Genomic DNA, 16,674 nt, shown 5'->3' with positions numbered 1-16,674 from the left:
AAAAAAATAGTTTGGGGTAAATTGTCACAAATGTACCAGTTTAGGATTTTTCGTGGTATTAACCCAAAAAGAAAAGAAAAGAAAAGAAAAAGAAAAAATTTCGAAAAAATAATATTAAAAAATTATTAATTCGGGGTAAAATTGTCACAGGTGTACCAGTTTGAGGTTTTTCGTGGTCAAAAAAATGGTTTAGGGTAAATTTGTCACGGATTTACCAGTTTAGAGTAAAATTGTCACAGATGTACTAGTTTGGGGTTTTTGGTGGTAAAAAAGAAAGTTTAGGGTAAAATTGTCACAGGTGTACCAGTTTGGAATTTTTGGTAGTAAAAAAAAAAGTTCGGGGTAAAATTGTCACACATGTACTAGTTTAGGGTTTTTGGTGGTATTAACCCAAAAAAGAAAAAGAAAAGAAAAAAGTTAATTAAAAATAATGAAAAATTGATTTTAAAAAAATAAAAAAAAATCTATTAAAAGTAGTGTATGGAAATTTTGATTTTCCATACCAAATGGCGGAAAATATTTTCCAAGTCTTTTTTAGATTTCAGCCGAACACTAAAAAATAATTTCCTAAAAAATGTTTTCCAAAAACGTTATATTTTCCACGAGACGAACGGAGACTTCATGTAATGAGATTTTCAGGATTTGGTCCCCAAGAAGACTGTGTAATTTGCTGTGATTCCAACTAATTCCACTTGGGAAAGCTACATTTGCTTAAGTAGAAAACTTTCGTGATGCCCGTTCGAATTGAATTTCATTAATGAACTCAGAAGAAGCTTCCTACTAAAATCAGTTTTCTCATTATCGAACAAAAAAGAACAATTATGACGGAACACAATACACATTCAGATCCAACCAAGCTTTGTGAAGACAATAAGGGTGCGTTTAGTAATCATTATATTCCCGAAAACAATTTCTGTTCAGAAATGATTTTTTTATTCTGTTCCCAGAAACAATTTCGAAACATTTGAAGGCGTTTGGTAAGGGGCCAAAATTTCCATTCCTGAAATAGAAAAGAACAGAAATGCGTTTGGTAACGGCACAAATTTTCTTTTTATTAATAATATTTTTAAATATTTTAATATTTCTTTCTTTCTTTTTTATTTTTTTCTTCTTCTCCTTCTTGGTCATGGCCGGCGACCGGCCACAGGCCAAGGCGTCGCGGCCCTCGCTAGCGAGGGTGAGGGCTAGACCATCGCCCAGGCCGCCAGCGACGAGGGTTGCCCTCACCCTTGCCAGCCCTGACCTGTGGCCGATCGCCGGTGGCCAGCCAAGAAGAAAGAACATAAAGAAGAAATAGAAAAAAAAATTATCTTCTATTTCTGATTCTTGTTTCCAAAATCAAGAAGTAACTTTTTTTTTTATTCTTGATTCAACTTCAAAACTGATTATGGGAACAAATTTGTGTAAATTTGTGCCCGGAAACAAAACATTTACCAAACGGATTTCTGTTCTTTTTTGGTTCCACGGAATAAAAGAATAGAATAAGTCACTATTTGGTAAGTTACCAAACTCATCCTAAATTTTCGCTTTCATTTCAAAGTATTTAAAGCCCTGGTAAACAGAGAAACTAATGGAATCCCGATCGAATGCATAGCCCTTGGACAGCAGTGACCCAAAATCTTATTTTTAATTTTGACTTTTCTCAGCCAAAATGCTGTCCAACAGTGACTCGCAAGCATCCTCCAGCAGATCCAGCACCTGCAATGAGAACGATGAAAACATCTTAGTTTTGCTTCTGCCTCGCATACTGAGCAACCTAAGGACAAATGGATGGCTGTGATCGCGACTTGATGAATGACGCGACGCAGTGAGCCGACATCCTAAGGTCACAAAAAGATAGAAACAAATAGTGATGTCACAGACAAGAGAGCCAATACTGTCGGCAAGACAAGCACGTGAAGAAAGCCAGGGCAGTGACAAAAACGAACTGCTATTAATCAGAGAGGATAAAATTGTATAATTAGAAAGTATGCTTTTCTGAGAAAGTTGTCTTTATGAAAAGTATTCTCATGGCTAACTGTGGTAAAGCTCTTGTTCAGAGATACTGGAGTCAATGTCACTTCCAAACTGAAACTTAATTCCAAAAACCTAGAAACTCGATTACGACATTACTCCTCGAGAAGGCACTTCATATTTGCCTATTCCTCCATGTGCTATCATAGATTTTCTACTCAGAACTCCAATACAATCCCTATTACCGACCCTCCCCTCACCCAATCTCATGCCAGGCACCTCTAGATCATGGCAATTAAGCACCAAAAGGATACCAAACCCCTGCTGCCTCTAGGAGAAGTGTCTTGAACCTATCTATATGGGCTGGCTAAAGTAGTGCCAGTTAGTAAACTACAGAGAGTTAAGAGAAAACTCTGAAGTTAGGAATGAGTTTTCTATTTTATTTTAACTTGGGACGGCTGAACTTTGCAGGAATAGACTGCCCTAAATCTAGCTACTATCCCTCCTTTTTCTCCATCTTGAGAAATAAAATGCAGGAGAGCAAGTTAATCCATCTTACGCGTCTGGCCTAAGCTCAGGCAAAAAACTAGGTCAAGGTTGTGGAGAAAATTGCAGAATCAGAAAGCATTATGCCTTCTCCGTTATTTACCAATATGAAATGATTCTACCAATGAGCAATGCCCCACTAACTGATTTTCAGAAATAGTAAACTTTAACATTTAGCTACGTTTGTTTTGGGGAAAACGAACGGTTTGCAAAACACTTTCCTATAAATAATTGCTTGTATCGTTTAAAATAATTAGTCAATAGAAAATGTTTTCATAATCAACAACAAATTATGTCTAAATATTTTCGTGGACGATGAAAATATTTTTCGTTCATTTATTTTGGTAAGTGATATAAGGGATCGTTTTTAGAAAATGTTTTACAAATCATTCATTTTCCACAAAACAAACGGAGCCTTAGTTAAGCTAACATTTCCAGCGTAACTTGAATAAAACAAATACTTAAATACATACTAAGGCCAAGTAATTTGAAGATTCGAACTTCTGCTATATAAGTCAAATGGCTTCAAACTTGGATAGATGTCGTCAGCCAACTACATATCCCAAATAAGCTAGTGCCAAGACGCACGCAAGCCCATTTCTCACAATAATATGAAGCTTGAGATATCGAGGAAGTTCAGTGTGATTGTTTGTGTATCACAAAACAGATTAGAGAGGTACCCACTAGATCGTTCTTTTCATGCTCCACCACTACAAGTTTTTATAAGATTGATCAGATATTATACCCCATGAGATAAATGTTACTGATCAGAGATTACACTCCAAGAGAGAGATACTATTACCTTCTCAAAACCCTGGGGTCCGCCATAGTAAGGATCCGGTACTTCGGTTTCGTCGTGCTTCTTGCAATATGAACACATCAACTTAACCTGAAAAACCATCGCCGAAGTTGAGAAAACACCCACATCAGGGCACGTTCATCCCCTCATAAACCCCGTTGTTACCTTCTTGTGGGCGTCTTCGGGTAAGGGCTCCCTAAATTTCCACCTATTGAAGGCTTCCAATATATCCTCTGACAAACATGAACACCAACAGTATGCTTGAGACCATACACAGGACATCGAAATAAACATATAGATACTGTTCCAGACCGAGCAATCAGAATTTCACAAAACCTCAACGATTAAACCAAGTTGAAGTACCTGTGGAAAAACTAAGTACCTCTGTTTTGCTTATCCATCGCGAGGATAAGATCGAAATCCCTAAAATCAGATGGCCTTATCGGCCTCGACAGAGACGTGATCTCGACCCCGCGCCTCTTAGCTGCTGCTCTCATTCTCGGATCAGCTAGATTGCCCTACACGGGCAACACGAAGATCGACATGCCATCAAGCAGCCCAGCACAGCACACAGCACAACATATAATACCGCAACATCCTGTTCGGACGAATGCAGGCGATCCTACTCGACATCACGGCCTACCCAACCTCTACGTCCGATGGTTACACAAAAACTTCTTCAATCTTCAGTCGACCTACCTCGTGGTAATCGGTGGTGCCGGCAGAATCGATGTTGAAGGCGGAGTCGAACCCTCTCTTCTTCACCAAGTCTCGGAAGACGCCCTCCGCGGCGGGGCTCCGGCAGATGTTACCGAGGCACACGAAGAGCACGGCGGAGGGCTTCGCCTCCGCGGCCTCCGCCGCGGACGGCGGCGCCGACGACGGAGGAGGAGGAGGAGGAGACGACATCGAAGAGCGAACCGAAGGATCGGAACTCCGGTCGAGCCCCGGAGCGCGGGGAGGCGGAGGATCCGAGCTCCGGAGAGGAGCGAATCGGCGGCGCGCGGGCGAAGGAGGGAGGGAGAGGAGGCGAGGGGAAGGGCAAAATGGTAAATAAAGGGGCGTTGTTGCCGCTCGGACACTCTGCTGCGAGCGCAACGGCCTCATCTCCTTTCTCTCTCCTCCCGTAACCGTCGACGAATTTTTTGATACAGGAAGAGAGGCTTGTGGGAAGCACATGGATTTCTAATTTTCATTTTCGTTTTTGTTCTTGTGTTATTCTAATTTTATTCAGCCTAATTTCCTTAAAAAAAAAAAACGGGACAAGTGCACTAGAAGTCTTAAAACTTGTCGCGAAAGTGCAATTGAACCCCAAGACTTTCGAAAATGTGCAATTAAGTTATAAAACTTGTCGTTGAGGTGCAATTAAGTCTTATAATTTGTCACGAAAGTGTAATCGAATCATACATCTTTCAAAAAACGTAATCAGCAGAAAGAGTTGATTGGATTAATTCGACAAGTTTCAGGACTTGATTGCACTTTTTGAAAGTTTCAGGACTCAATTGTACTTTCGTGTTTATTTTAGAATGCACTTATCGTAAAAAACGATAATTCAGCTCGGTCCACCCAAGCTCTTTATTTATCTTATAAAAAAACGCCGACTTTAACTCAACTCCCAATCCCGGTGCAATTTTATTTTTTTTTCCTATAGAAAGCATCCACTGTCAATCGGTACTCGAATTTGAAACTTAAAAGAAGAGACTTTGAAATGGTAGAAGTAATGATCCTGGGTTCTCTCGCAAAGTTTATATTATTTCTAAGCACTTGACTGAAACCCCCTTTTTCCTTGTATCTTAGGTTGTACTGTCAGTCCTAGTTACAGTACTTATAGATGACAAAAATTCCCCAGATCTCCTACATGATATATACAATAGATCCTACATATATGTAAGTTACAGAAAATCAATCTTAAAAACTGGGAAGAACATGAAAAAAAATCTTCTTTCCCCCGCGCAAGAACCGTTTCGAAACAAAGGCTAAAACACTTCGAATTCCATTTGCTCCTCTATGTTCTGAAAATCCTTACATTTCGCCGTGTCTGCCTGAGTAGAATTCGCGCTGACGCCGGTGTCGAAGTACCTCGGCAGCTCAGGTGGAACCGCACAGCGAATCAGCGCCCAGTTAAGGCCCTCGAAGAACGGGTGATGCTTGATCTCTGCAGCCCCCTTCGAAGATCCCAGTCGGTTTTCTGGATCCTTTATCAGGAGCCCCCTGATCAAGTCTCGCGCGTGATAACTCACAACCGGGCTACTCGGAAACTTGAGGCTTCTAGAGACGACATTGGTCAATGTTTCCTCATTTCCAGGACCTTTGAAGGGTGTCTTGCCGTATAACAGTTCGAACAGAAATATCCCGTATGTCCACCAATCGACAGCACTTCCATGACCCTCACCTTTGATAATTTCAGGAGCGAGGTACTCGTGGGTCCCGACAAAGGAGTTGGATCTGGCACTGGTCGGCTCCACCACAAGCTGCGGCAGGGGGCTGACCTGAGCCGCCAGATCAGACTTCATTTTCCGACCTTTTGTGGCGATTGATAAGAGTCTAGGAGTGAAGCATGGCACTTGAAAGGATGGGTGGAGGCAGAAAGGGTCAATGCAGCTAGATTCCGTACATGGACTAGATGTCTTTCTCGTGGGCTCTGCGTCGGGTGACGATGATGTCACCACTGTTGGGTTTACGGCACATCGGAGTGATAAGTCAAAGTCTGAGAGCATGATGTGACCATCTTCTCTGACCAGTATGTTTTCTGGTTTTAGGTCTCTGTACACTACTCCAAGCATGTGCAGGTACTCCAGTGCAAGGAGAATTTCAGCAACATAAAACCTGCATTCCTGTTATGTTAGATGCATATCATGAAAATGCTCTCAAGCTCCCCTCCATGAAGAGGAACAGAAGGCAAAAGAAAAAATAAAGCAGAGACCCAAAACAATTTCAGATGAATCAAGATCTTTGGGCATATAAAGCAACTTGCTAAGACCACCTCCTTTTTTCCACAATATTCTATCCAACATACCTTGTTTACTTATTAAGACCATGTTATTGCTATTTCGAGTTCACTTTCATGGCTTCTCATTTCTCATAGACTGCCTTGCTGATGTACTTTATGATATGCTGTGGCATCTCAATTCAGTGTTCCAACATTGCCAAAAGAACCAAGGTGGTGAAAATCGATTAGCGGTCAAAGACTACAAAGTGCTCTCTTAGCATAGCCTACCAAGTCAGTTCCAAACCATTAAGAGACCGCCCAGCTGTGAAGTGTCCTCGTTAAAATCACAGTGAAATGTTTACCCATCATAATCAAGAAGGAACTACTTGGGTTTCCCATACGCTGATTGACAAAGATACTTAATGAAATTCCAGAGCACAGCAGAGCCTCTCAGTCAAATCATGCATAGTTTTTCCAAAACTTTCATCCGTTCCTCCAATTTCACTAATATCTATTCGTCATATGACCAATAATAATTCAGTTTCTTATCTGAGCTTGAAAGATTTAATAATTTCTTTGAAAAGCTGAAACAACTCCAGCAATACCACTATAGCAGAGAGTTCCAAATGTGGCTTCCAAGGCACCATCTGCAACTAGATGGACGTGGAACCATGATTCATCCGACATTCCAAACAAAAAGAGGCCATCCCACATACGACATGAACAATGTCAATACATTATATTACCTAGAGCCAGCTGAAATTCACGCTTCACATCAACAAATCAGCCACCAAAGGCATCAATAGCTCAATCAAGATCCATCCTCCAGAAAGTAGACAAGGAAGTAAAACTAATGTATAGGCGCAATCCTTTTGAAATAATGATTAGTTACCTAAGACATTCGAGTCCTATGCTAAAAGAAGTAAATCCCCCCATTAAAAAGCAAACAACTGCACACCCAAAGAGTGAAAGATTATATGCAGAATAGGGTTGGGCTCATGCTTTTAGTCGTTCTTGGACTTTGAACAGACTCAGTAAATTTGTCAGATAAAAGGTGTCTTTCAATTGGTACAGCTACAAGTAGGCAACGTCAAAAGCATCCATTAAATGACAGAATATCGATTCAATGGGAACATAAACTGATATATTTTCCAAAGTAAAATAAAAAATCAGAGTAAGATTAACATCTGTATTCCTCGTATTGATTCACCGGAAGTAATGAAAAATGCTGGCACGTTAATAAAGGTGCATGCGTACTAGTTCTTAATGGCTCAGCTATAGCTGTTGCTTGAACTCTGATGCTATATAATGCAATTGGTAGTTGGACAAAAAGAACAAAGCTGTTCCCCAGCCAGGGACGAGAACCAGAAGCATTGAATAACGATCAAACTAGAAAAAAGGCCAAATTGAAGCAGATTGATTTTGAAAAGACTGATGCTATGAATCAAGCCACAAAAGCTCATGAAATAACAAAATTTACACCAACCTCGCTGCTTGTTCAGAGAAACTCCTTGTCGGTTGTTTCTGCCGCAGAACATGCAAATCGCCACCTGGACAATACTCCATGACTAAACACGAGTGTTTGTCCGTCGAGAAGTGGGAATACAGTGTCGGCAGAAATGGATGATCCAGCATTTGCATTATCTCTTTCTCAGTCTGGGCCCTAGCCATTTTCTTCCTCTTTATCAAGAACTCGAGGTCCATCACTTTCAGTGCAAAGAGGCAGTTAGTACCTGTTAATTCAGCGAGATAAACAATTCCGATATCCCCACAGCCTAGCTTCTTAAGCAGTTTGAAGTGTTTCAAGTTTATGCTTCCACTCTGGATCTGAACAGACCGGATCGCTTCCCACCTTGAGTCTTTTGACATATGAGGCCTGCTCCCACACCGATTGGACCCACTAAGATTACTTGTTTCACTAATGCTAGTGCTACACCTGTAGTCCCCAATGCTACTTTTTGAGCTTTGAGAGAATTCACCTTTTTCTCTTGATCTGAAAACTTCATCAGCTTTATTATCCAGGGATTTAATTCTGCTACTGCAGGTCAATGTAGACTCTATGTTGCTCGAACCAGTATCAGCAGAACTTGCATTCACTTCAATCCTCTTATCTGTAGTACCTGAATCAGGAGAAGCCTTTTCAACTTCTTTCCCCTCACTGTCGAGAATACAATTCTTTTCCATAATATCCATGCGAGGACCTGAAACACCACCTAATTTCTGAATACAGGGACTAGAACTGCAGGAAGCAGAAATTGATTCGTGTTTTACTTTCTTCTTCATGAAGTTTTTGTTCCCAAAGACTGGCATAACAAAACATGGATTGTTGGAACTGGATTTATTTCCCCTCTTACCAGCGGAAGGGGCCAAAGGGCTAGATAAATTAGACGTAGCATCTAAATTTCCCTTTTGTCCATTGCTCTGGGCTGGTTTTGCTGGTGGAAGTTTAAACTGGGTGGCATCTTGCAGATCATTAAATGCAAGTTTTTCGCCACTATCAAGAAGAGATGAAGGCTCCACAGATTTGACCTTTCCAACTTCTGTATTCACCTCTGCACCAGCAGATTTTGTTTCCAAGGGACGAATCTTATCTACCAAGGAAGATCTTCGGATTGTCAACTGCGGTGCTTTTGCTTTGATAGATGAAGAAGGATGAGCCTCATGATGAGTTAAGTCTGTGGATGGTATCTGAAGGGACTCAGACACTCCCTTAGAAGTATTTGAACTGATACCTTCAGATACAAGGGAAATTTCTAACACCTTCCCTTCACCTTCGTTTAAAGGAAGGCCGGATCCATTGGCCTCAACCACCACTGCCCTATACAACCTTTTAATAGTTCCAGCTTCTGACAAGGTTGGAGAATTAACTGGCTTCGACAGTCGCTTCATAGCTGCCATTTCTGAAGCTTGAGAGATGCATAATCCCCTCAGAGCCTGCTTCAAACTCAATGGCTCTGATATCCCAATACTTGATGCTGGTGATGCACCGCCTCGCATGGGTCTCTTTGAAGCATTTTTCCGTAGAGACTCTCTGCCAGCTTCATTCAATAAACCCGAACTCCTAGATGAATTTCGGACATTAAGCGACTCAAAGAGGCGATTGATATCATCCTCGAGTGAAGATTTGTTCGACAACTTTTGCAGGCAACTATTTCCACCTTTCTCGTCCTGTTTACACATGGAACTGAATTCTTCTGCTGATTCAACAATTTCGCAAGTACTGGAAACTGCGGCCATCCCCAATGAACTCTTGAACTAAAAAGGAAGATTCGGCCTTTAAATGTACACCGATGGCTAACCCAATTCTGAAGAATCACTTTGGAGATAGGTAAGTGCAGCAACAAGGAAAAGAAAAACTTTAGAATCCTCTCCAATCATAACGATTCCCTCATTTATATGGCCCAATAGAATTGCCCTTAGAATTTTAGCATGACACATCAGATCCTGCATTCAACACGAATTTCATAGATGTAAGGTCTAGTGAGCATTAAGAAACGGACAAAATGATGACGGTGCCATTTTATGTCACTTCTTCACATTTCGTTTTCCATCTAGGGAAAATTAAAAACCACACATGCGTGAGAGGTGATAATTGCCACTAACCTATAGAAATGCCAATTACCGATTATCACAGAAAACATATTCTTTAGTATTCAATCACATCGAACATTCTTTCGATCGCCCGGCTTCTCTCAGCCGACAGCTTTAATCAAGCGACCAATTTCACTACTAGGAAAACAGTATGAACGTAATACCACATATGCAGAAGAGAACATCAAAGGTCGTTAGTTCAATTTACGTCTCCCCGAACAATAGCTAAAGGTTATAAATGTCGAGTCGACAGTATGGTCCCATCTTCAGAAGCTATCAAGCACGTAAAGTTGCATCCAAATTGGACACATTAGCAGGCACGCCGAGATGTCCAAACCATTAAGAAGGGGTCAATCAACGAAATGATAATGGAACCAGTCCACAGTTTTCGGATCAACAATGATTCCCAGAGAAGAAGGGAACAACAAAGGAAAAAACAAACTGGGCTATAATTTCAACCAAGTTAAAACGCGATGGAACCGGCCAACACGATGTTTTTTGTCCCCTTTCCTTCAAGATTTTCAGTAAGTCAACATCGGCTCCATTATTTAAAGCGAGGGAAACTGCTGGTGTCCTAACTACACAACGCGGACTCACGAATCAATCAACCTCCCCACTCAAAAAACGTCACGAAGATTCCGCCGATCTGCTCACCAAACCAACAAAAGCAAAAGAAAAGAAAAGCAATCCTCACCCACCCACGAACCCTTCAAGCTAAAGACGAGACAAGACACCGCACCCCCGAGTCACTCCCCCATCGATTAAGAATCAGAACCAAACCAGCAGAGAGAAACAAAGAAAAACCAGCGCGAACGAACATGGACGGGGACGTGCCAACGGAACAAAACAAGAAAGCACCCACAGAGCTCGATTCCAACCCAAGAAACCAAAACCCAGAAACCAAAACCCAAGAAAACAAAAAGGGCAGGCTAAGCTCACCTCAAGAAACGTCAGGACGACCCCGGCCGAGCGAGCTAGCGAGCGAGAGACAGAGAGAAAGAGAGAGAGAGAGGCTGGAAATATTCAAATGAAAGAAGTGAAATTAGGTGGGGGAGTATGATGAGGAGCTAGGTGAAGGGGGAGGGAGGGAGGGAGGAGGGGAGGGGACACGGGAGAGAGAAGGGGGAAAGTGAATGAAGAAAGAGAAAGCAAAAAGGTGAGGGGGAGAGAGAGAGAGAGATTGAAATCACGAGAAGTATCGCCTCGTAGTTGTAGCGCTCGCTCGCCCGCAAACACTCTCCCTCTCTCTCTCTCCGTTTGGCTACGGCAATACAATGATGGAGGAGGAGGAGGAGGAGGAGGAGGAGCGAGAGATGGCCTGTTTCCGTAGCCGTCGTCCCCTGCGCGCAACTGTGCGTTTCGCTCTGAAATGGCGGAAAAACAGAGACGACGAGGGAAGACGGAATGGCATACAGATGCTCTCCCCCCCTCGTTTTCTTTCTCTTTTGGTCTCCGGTCTTCCCATTTTCCTGCTGCGCTCGTCATCTTCGTTTTTTTTTTTGTCCTTTTGCGATTTCTCGAGAATTTATTTGGTTTCAGAAAAGATAAAAAAAAAAACCTGTTACGGAGTTCGCCTAGTTTTAGTAACAATTAATGTTTTGATTAATACCACGAAAAATCTTACCTTCAAAACAGTACATTTGTGATAAATTTATCAACCGTTAGTTCTCATTAAATTAGATTAGTATCACAAAAAATCACAAACTAGTATACATAAGACAAACTAATACACCCCATCAACTGGCACGTGTCATTCAACTAAGTAACTCGACAGTGAAATTTAACGAAAACTAACAGAGGGTAAATTTATCATGAGTATATCACTTTGGAGTTTTTGGTGGTAAAAAAATTAGTTTGGGGTAAATTTATCAATTATGTACCAGTTTGAGGTTTTTCGTCATATTAACTCTAATGTTTTTTACCTTTTTAATGTATTGATTACACGAAATTAAAATTGATACATTAGAAAATGCAGAATATTATTATAAATTTCCATAATTTTCCATGGTTTAGCAACAAAAATAAATTATGCATTAACCGGACGTACTTTTCTCGTAGATTAGCAAATTAGTAAACTTTTTTATATCTTTGTTGCATCTCGGTTTATATGAAAAATTGGACATACGACTTGAGCCCCAAGAGCATTTATGTATTGAATCGTCTCATAAAATTTTCAAGTTTGCTATACTAAAAAGTTTCTAACATCTATCAATAAAAACTTTTACTCATCTCCAACTTTAATAATCTCTCCTCACAACTGTCTAATCACTCATTACATGTCGTGTTACAAAATCCACATGCTGTTGTAAGTATATCTCTAACTCATTTAATGAAGTTTGCTGAATTCCTCAATCGCCTTCATATTCATGGAAAAACATACCTTATCTAGTTTATTCCAATAAATTCTTATTAGCGTTCAAGGATTGGATTAGTGGTTAAGGAGTGGACGCGTATATGTCCATCATATATTTTTAAGACTTTGAAGAACCGGGTGTGTTTATTTTACTCGCACGGCTAAAGTTCGATTCTTCCGATCCACAAAATGCAAACAATCGTGTGTTTTCAGTTCTTGACTTGTGCTTTTACATGATCTGCAATGTTAGTAAAGTATTACGTAACATGGAATTTCTCATCATAGAAAACTATGAATTTTGTATGCCACTATTAGGAGTGTAGCGCAACTACACGAAGGGTGGATCATGTGGGACAACACCAACAACGTGTTCGATCAATTAGTATTTCGGACATAAGATCTCAAATCCATCAACTCGATATGGGGGAGTGCGCTCTTAAGATCACCTAAGAAGGTGAATCAATCGGGATGATTTAAAGGCTCTAAGCAAAACCCCGTGTTGAAAAAACATAATTTCGTTTTTGACCCGACGAACCACTTACGTATCATAATTCTTACAAATAATAACAATCACATACCTCTAAGCAAAACTCCACGTTGAAAAGAACAAATCGTCCCCCCCTTGCAAACTCGATTTAGCATCTTCAGGGGTCCCGCACGATTTAAAGGCTCGTCGGAGTGGGCTAACGTAAATAGGAAGTACCCTACAAAAGAGGGGTCGAGCTAAATTTAATTTTTTTAGTTTGTTTCGAGTCCTTTTTAGATGTGTGTGGGAATTTTTAAGATATGGGAATGGATGTTTTTCTTAAAAGAAACGAAACGGCGTTTTCACGAATAGAGACACGGATGTAAATGTGCAAAGCGATCTCCAAAGATAAAGCTCGAATACGTATCGATATTAACAGAGACATAGAAGTTGTCATAAGATGAAACGCGAGATATTTTTTTTTTACATTTTTTTTTTGTAATGCAATGTTTTAATCAATCGTACGACTTCTGAAGAGAGGACGAATTTACGTCGTGTGCCCCTATCGGGCGACAAATGTCTCTACCTACTTAAACTGCTCAAATTGCGTGGCCCGAATTTCATTGCATACATTAACAAAGTTTTATAATTGACTGATATTGCTCATCATCATTTGGTTATTGCATTAATTTTTCTCGTTGCTGGTCATATGTATAGAATTAACTAAACTAGACTTCATCTAAAGTCGCCGGTTCTATTCCGCTTTTGTTTATTTTCTTTTGCTAGATAATCACCTAAACATCAAAGTTCCAACGAACGGATGGAAAGGGACTAGAGAGGAAAAAAATTATAGAAAGCCACCGGCTCAACAGTGCCACGAACTGCTCATTTTAGTCTGTTCTTCAAATTTGGAGAAGTCTTTTCGTGACTTGAAATGTTGATTGGTGATATCGATACTATAAAGTCCCCCAACAAGTGGTCATACCCAAATCCATGGGTTCAATGATGGATGCTCACACTTGCTAGTTAGAAATGCTTGAATTCAGCTTGCACATATTTGAGATTAAATTACCACTCTCAGACTTTATTCGAGACTAAATTAGGTACTTCAGCCCTTATTTTGAGACTAAGATGACCATTTCATATGGGACAATATCCACTCTAAGCTCTCTTTCGAGAAAAAAATAAATAAAAATAAGACCCTACTTCCAATCCTTATTTGAAATTCTCTCAAAAGTGTAGGCCCATACACAAATTATCATCGAAGCACCCCTTTTAAGGCTTGAATCTCGTTTAATTGAAGTCATCATTCGTTACTTATGGTGTCTTTCAGGGGATAATTTTGTTTTTGATATTCAAAATTATCCAATTGTATAAAGTCCCTTGTCTCTCATAAATTGTGCGATCGAGTCCTTTCTTCTCATAGTACACATCGTCACACTCTGATGCGACTACTGACATATCTATTCTCGATATCAAAGGCCTAAACTATTGGTTGTACAAATTGATAAGTCAAATAATTCGATTACACATGTTAAAGTATCGTAGCTCGTGGAGAATTCTTTCGACGGACCTATTTTCGGTTGCGGTAGCAAAATTCCTCCTCCGGGACCTTCCCTCTACATGTCGAGTGATTTCGATGTGTTTTTTTTTTATCCTTTTGCCACGGCTTACCCACTAATTTGTTGCACTGTACCTTTTTCCTGTTACCTAAAGTTGCACGAGCCCGGCAATACAAAACTCGGCATCACGATCAAGGGTCAATCCGATTCTCAAATCTTGATCTGTCCCTTCGATGGGAAATAATAATAGACAAAAAAAGAACGTATAGTTTTTTAGCAAATTGGACAGAAAGTTAACCCAACAATATCGAGCCCTTCCTTTTTTACCGGCACTTTTTACTCAAGATCTACGACATGTATCAATTGTTTTTATGTATAAAATAAGGTTGAATGGGTGGAGGCAAGATCCAGCTCTTGAATCTCACCTTTTCTACTTTGCCAGAGAAAAGGCGCGTGCAGAAAATAGCACAGTGCGACTGCCCCCCAGGGCGTGTCGCCCACCTTTGTTGCGCCCCGACAAAATGGAATGAAGTCGAAAGTCATGAACTCATGATGCCTCGCAGCCATTAAAATAACATTTTTCTCCTCCCATGATGACAAACAAACCCTACGAGGGCTAGCAGGATTAGAACTTGACCGACGTTAAAAAAGTGCCCATTCGTTGCTTTGCTTGCGAAAATAAGGCCACGAAAGATTTCGAATTAGTACGCTCATAATAAATTTACTCTAAATTAATTTTTTAATTATCAAAAACTCAAAATTAGTATGCTTATGGTAAATTTACCTTTAGTTAAATTAGATTAATATCACGAAAAATTGTAAACTCGGTAAATTTGTGACAAATGGAGGGGTGAAACTGTAAATCGGTACACTCGTCGATTGCCACGTGTCATTCAACTCAGCAATTCGACGGTAAATTTTTAATGGAAACTAACGAAGGGTAAATTTGTCACAGGTGTACTAATTTGAGGTTTTTGGTAGTTAAAAAATTGCTTTTGAGTAAATTTATCACGAATATACCCATTTGAGATTTTTTATGGTATTAACCCTTTTTTTATAAATATACATGCGGATCGAGATTCTTAATATGATATTAGAGTCGAGTTTCGTCCCAAAAGAGGGTGTCGAAAGTATCTCAGATTGCTATTTTAGCGGTCTATATGCTCTCTACGCTCTTCATACAGTCCCCTTTCCCGGATTACTTGAAGTTTTTCGAAATCCAAAATTCCGACCCCCGGCTTTTTCGGGAAAAACGGGTTCGGCGAATCGTTTGCGCATTTTCGTCACGTCGGTCCTTGCTTCCGAATATGAACCTTTACTACGCACCTAGCCGAGAGAAAAGGGGCAAAAGAAAGGGATCACATGTCCATGGAAATTGGCCTTAATGCACAGTACAAATAGAGGGCCACGCCACGCCACGCCACTGCACACCACTCGAAATGGAGGCGTTTCTTGCTTTTTCCTTGGTGGGTGTGGTAGCTATTATGCGCATGCTTTTTCGATTTCACCCCCGTCTTCTTCTCACTTACCTCCGGGTAAAAAAAAAAAATAACTTTTTTTTTGGCAGGAGAACCGGACCGGTTGGTGGCGGCAGCAATGGGGACGTGGTCCAAAATCAGCATTTTGACCCTTTGGGCGGGAGGGATGTGAAGTTTGAACGCTAGGGGCGTACCGTTGTGTTTGGAATGCTCGGGCACTCGATGCGGGTATGAAATCGACAACATTCTTCGGGGTTTAATTGCTCTGCCCGAGTGGTATTTCCATTAATGTACCGGTTCGTCGTGGTTTCTGTTTTCTTTTCCCCTTTCAGCCGGTCGTTATTGCTCAAAAAGAAGGAAATTAGGACAATTAGCACCGCGAGAATTAGGGTAGGGATAGTGGATTTGAGTATTAAACGTTTTTTCTAAGAGATATCAATGTGATTTTGAAGAAGGTAGTCTACTCTAGAATTAGAGATATAGACTTAGTACTTCAAACGTGACTTTAAAGATACGCACTATGTTTTTCTACGAGGGATAGTGGCGCCATGTTTTTCTATAAATGAATTTCCAATATGGCTTAGTATTTGACAAAACTGCTTAATCCTTGAATGATGAAGAGAACTACAAGGTCTCTTCACAAATTCAAATGTTAAATTCAAATAACTCTCATCCTACGTTACTCTAAATCAGTTTCTGAATTGATCGAATCTGTTTTGTTTAAATATGTTTCGAATATTTGAACATTTCCTCATTTTATTTTCTTTTGGATTTGCAATGAGTACACCTTTTTGTGTTTTCTTTTTTTTTTTGGCCGGAAAGTGTACATTTCTGTTGGAAATTTTTTGCTTTATAAAAAAGAGTTTGGACGGAATGGAGACCCTACTCCACTCTCTACTAGAAAATTTGACATAAGATGCTAATGAAGCAGACGATTGCTCACCGAGTGTCATCTCGGTTTCACCAGGTGCGAGCGGGAAACTCAACATCGGCAATA

General features: G+C 40.4%; 2 protein-coding genes across 4 annotated transcripts; both read right to left on the bottom strand.

Moving 5' to 3' along the window:
- Positions 1-1,429: 1,429 nt before the first annotated feature.
- Positions 1,430-4,462, bottom strand: LOC115676524 (uncharacterized). Of its 2 annotated transcripts, none has more exons than XM_056312893.1 (5): positions 3,998-4,462; positions 3,681-3,816; positions 3,464-3,531; positions 3,302-3,388; positions 1,430-1,820 (listed from the first exon to the last, which is right to left on the bottom strand). In XM_056312893.1, exons 1-5 carry the CDS (start codon positions 4,403-4,405, stop codon positions 1,530-1,532), a joined length of 990 nt encoding a protein of 329 aa, XP_056168868.1. In that variant the 5' UTR covers positions 4,406-4,462; the 3' UTR covers positions 1,430-1,529. The 2 variants fall into 2 exon arrangements, with proteins under 2 accessions (XP_056168868.1, XP_030455342.1); XM_030599482.2 differs by having other exon boundaries at positions 1,430-1,698; positions 3,998-4,456.
- Positions 4,463-5,007: 545 nt separating this feature from the next.
- On the bottom strand, positions 5,008-11,083 carry LOC115676477 (serine/threonine-protein kinase D6PKL2-like). 2 transcript variants are annotated; one of them, XM_030599422.2, is made up of 3 exons: positions 10,758-11,083; positions 7,714-9,671; positions 5,008-6,124 (listed from the first exon to the last, which is right to left on the bottom strand). In XM_030599422.2, exons 2-3 carry the CDS (start codon positions 9,462-9,464, stop codon positions 5,275-5,277), a joined length of 2,601 nt encoding a protein of 866 aa, XP_030455282.1. In that variant the 5' UTR covers positions 9,465-9,671; positions 10,758-11,083; the 3' UTR covers positions 5,008-5,274. The 2 variants fall into 2 exon arrangements, with proteins under 2 accessions (XP_030455282.1, XP_056169295.1); XM_056313320.1 differs by lacking the exon at positions 10,758-11,083 and adding an exon at positions 9,831-10,643.
- Between the last annotated feature and the right edge of the window lie 5,591 nt (positions 11,084-16,674).

This window comes from Syzygium oleosum, unplaced genomic scaffold, assembly GCF_021117445.2.
Source record: "Syzygium oleosum isolate NSW1041296 unplaced genomic scaffold, Sole_v2.1 Sole_v2.07, whole genome shotgun sequence".
In the NCBI taxonomy this organism is placed as follows: Eukaryota; Viridiplantae; Streptophyta; class Magnoliopsida; order Myrtales; family Myrtaceae; genus Syzygium; species Syzygium oleosum.
The sequence above is the reverse complement of the archived record's forward strand: the minus strand, read 5'-3'. Positions and strand labels throughout refer to the sequence as shown.

Coding starts and splice junctions, on each gene's coding strand:
- LOC115676524 (XM_056312893.1), bottom strand. CDS start 4,405: ATGAGGCCGTTGCGCTCGCAGCAGAGTGTCCGAGCGGCAACAACGCCC. Junction 3,817..3,997: donor GCACCACCGATTACCACGAG/GTAGGTCGACTG, acceptor TTGCCCGTGTAG/GGCAATCTAGCTGATCCGAG. Junction 3,389..3,463: donor CCGAAGACGCCCACAAGAAG/GTAACAACGGGG, acceptor ATGGTTTTTCAG/GTTAAGTTGATGTGTTCATA.
- LOC115676477 (XM_030599422.2), bottom strand. CDS start 9,464: ATGGCCGCAGTTTCCAGTACTTGCGAAATTGTTGAATCAGCAGAAGAA. Junction 6,125..7,713: donor TTCTCTGAACAAGCAGCGAG/GTTGGTGTAAAT, acceptor ACAGGAATGCAG/GTTTTATGTTGCTGAAATTC.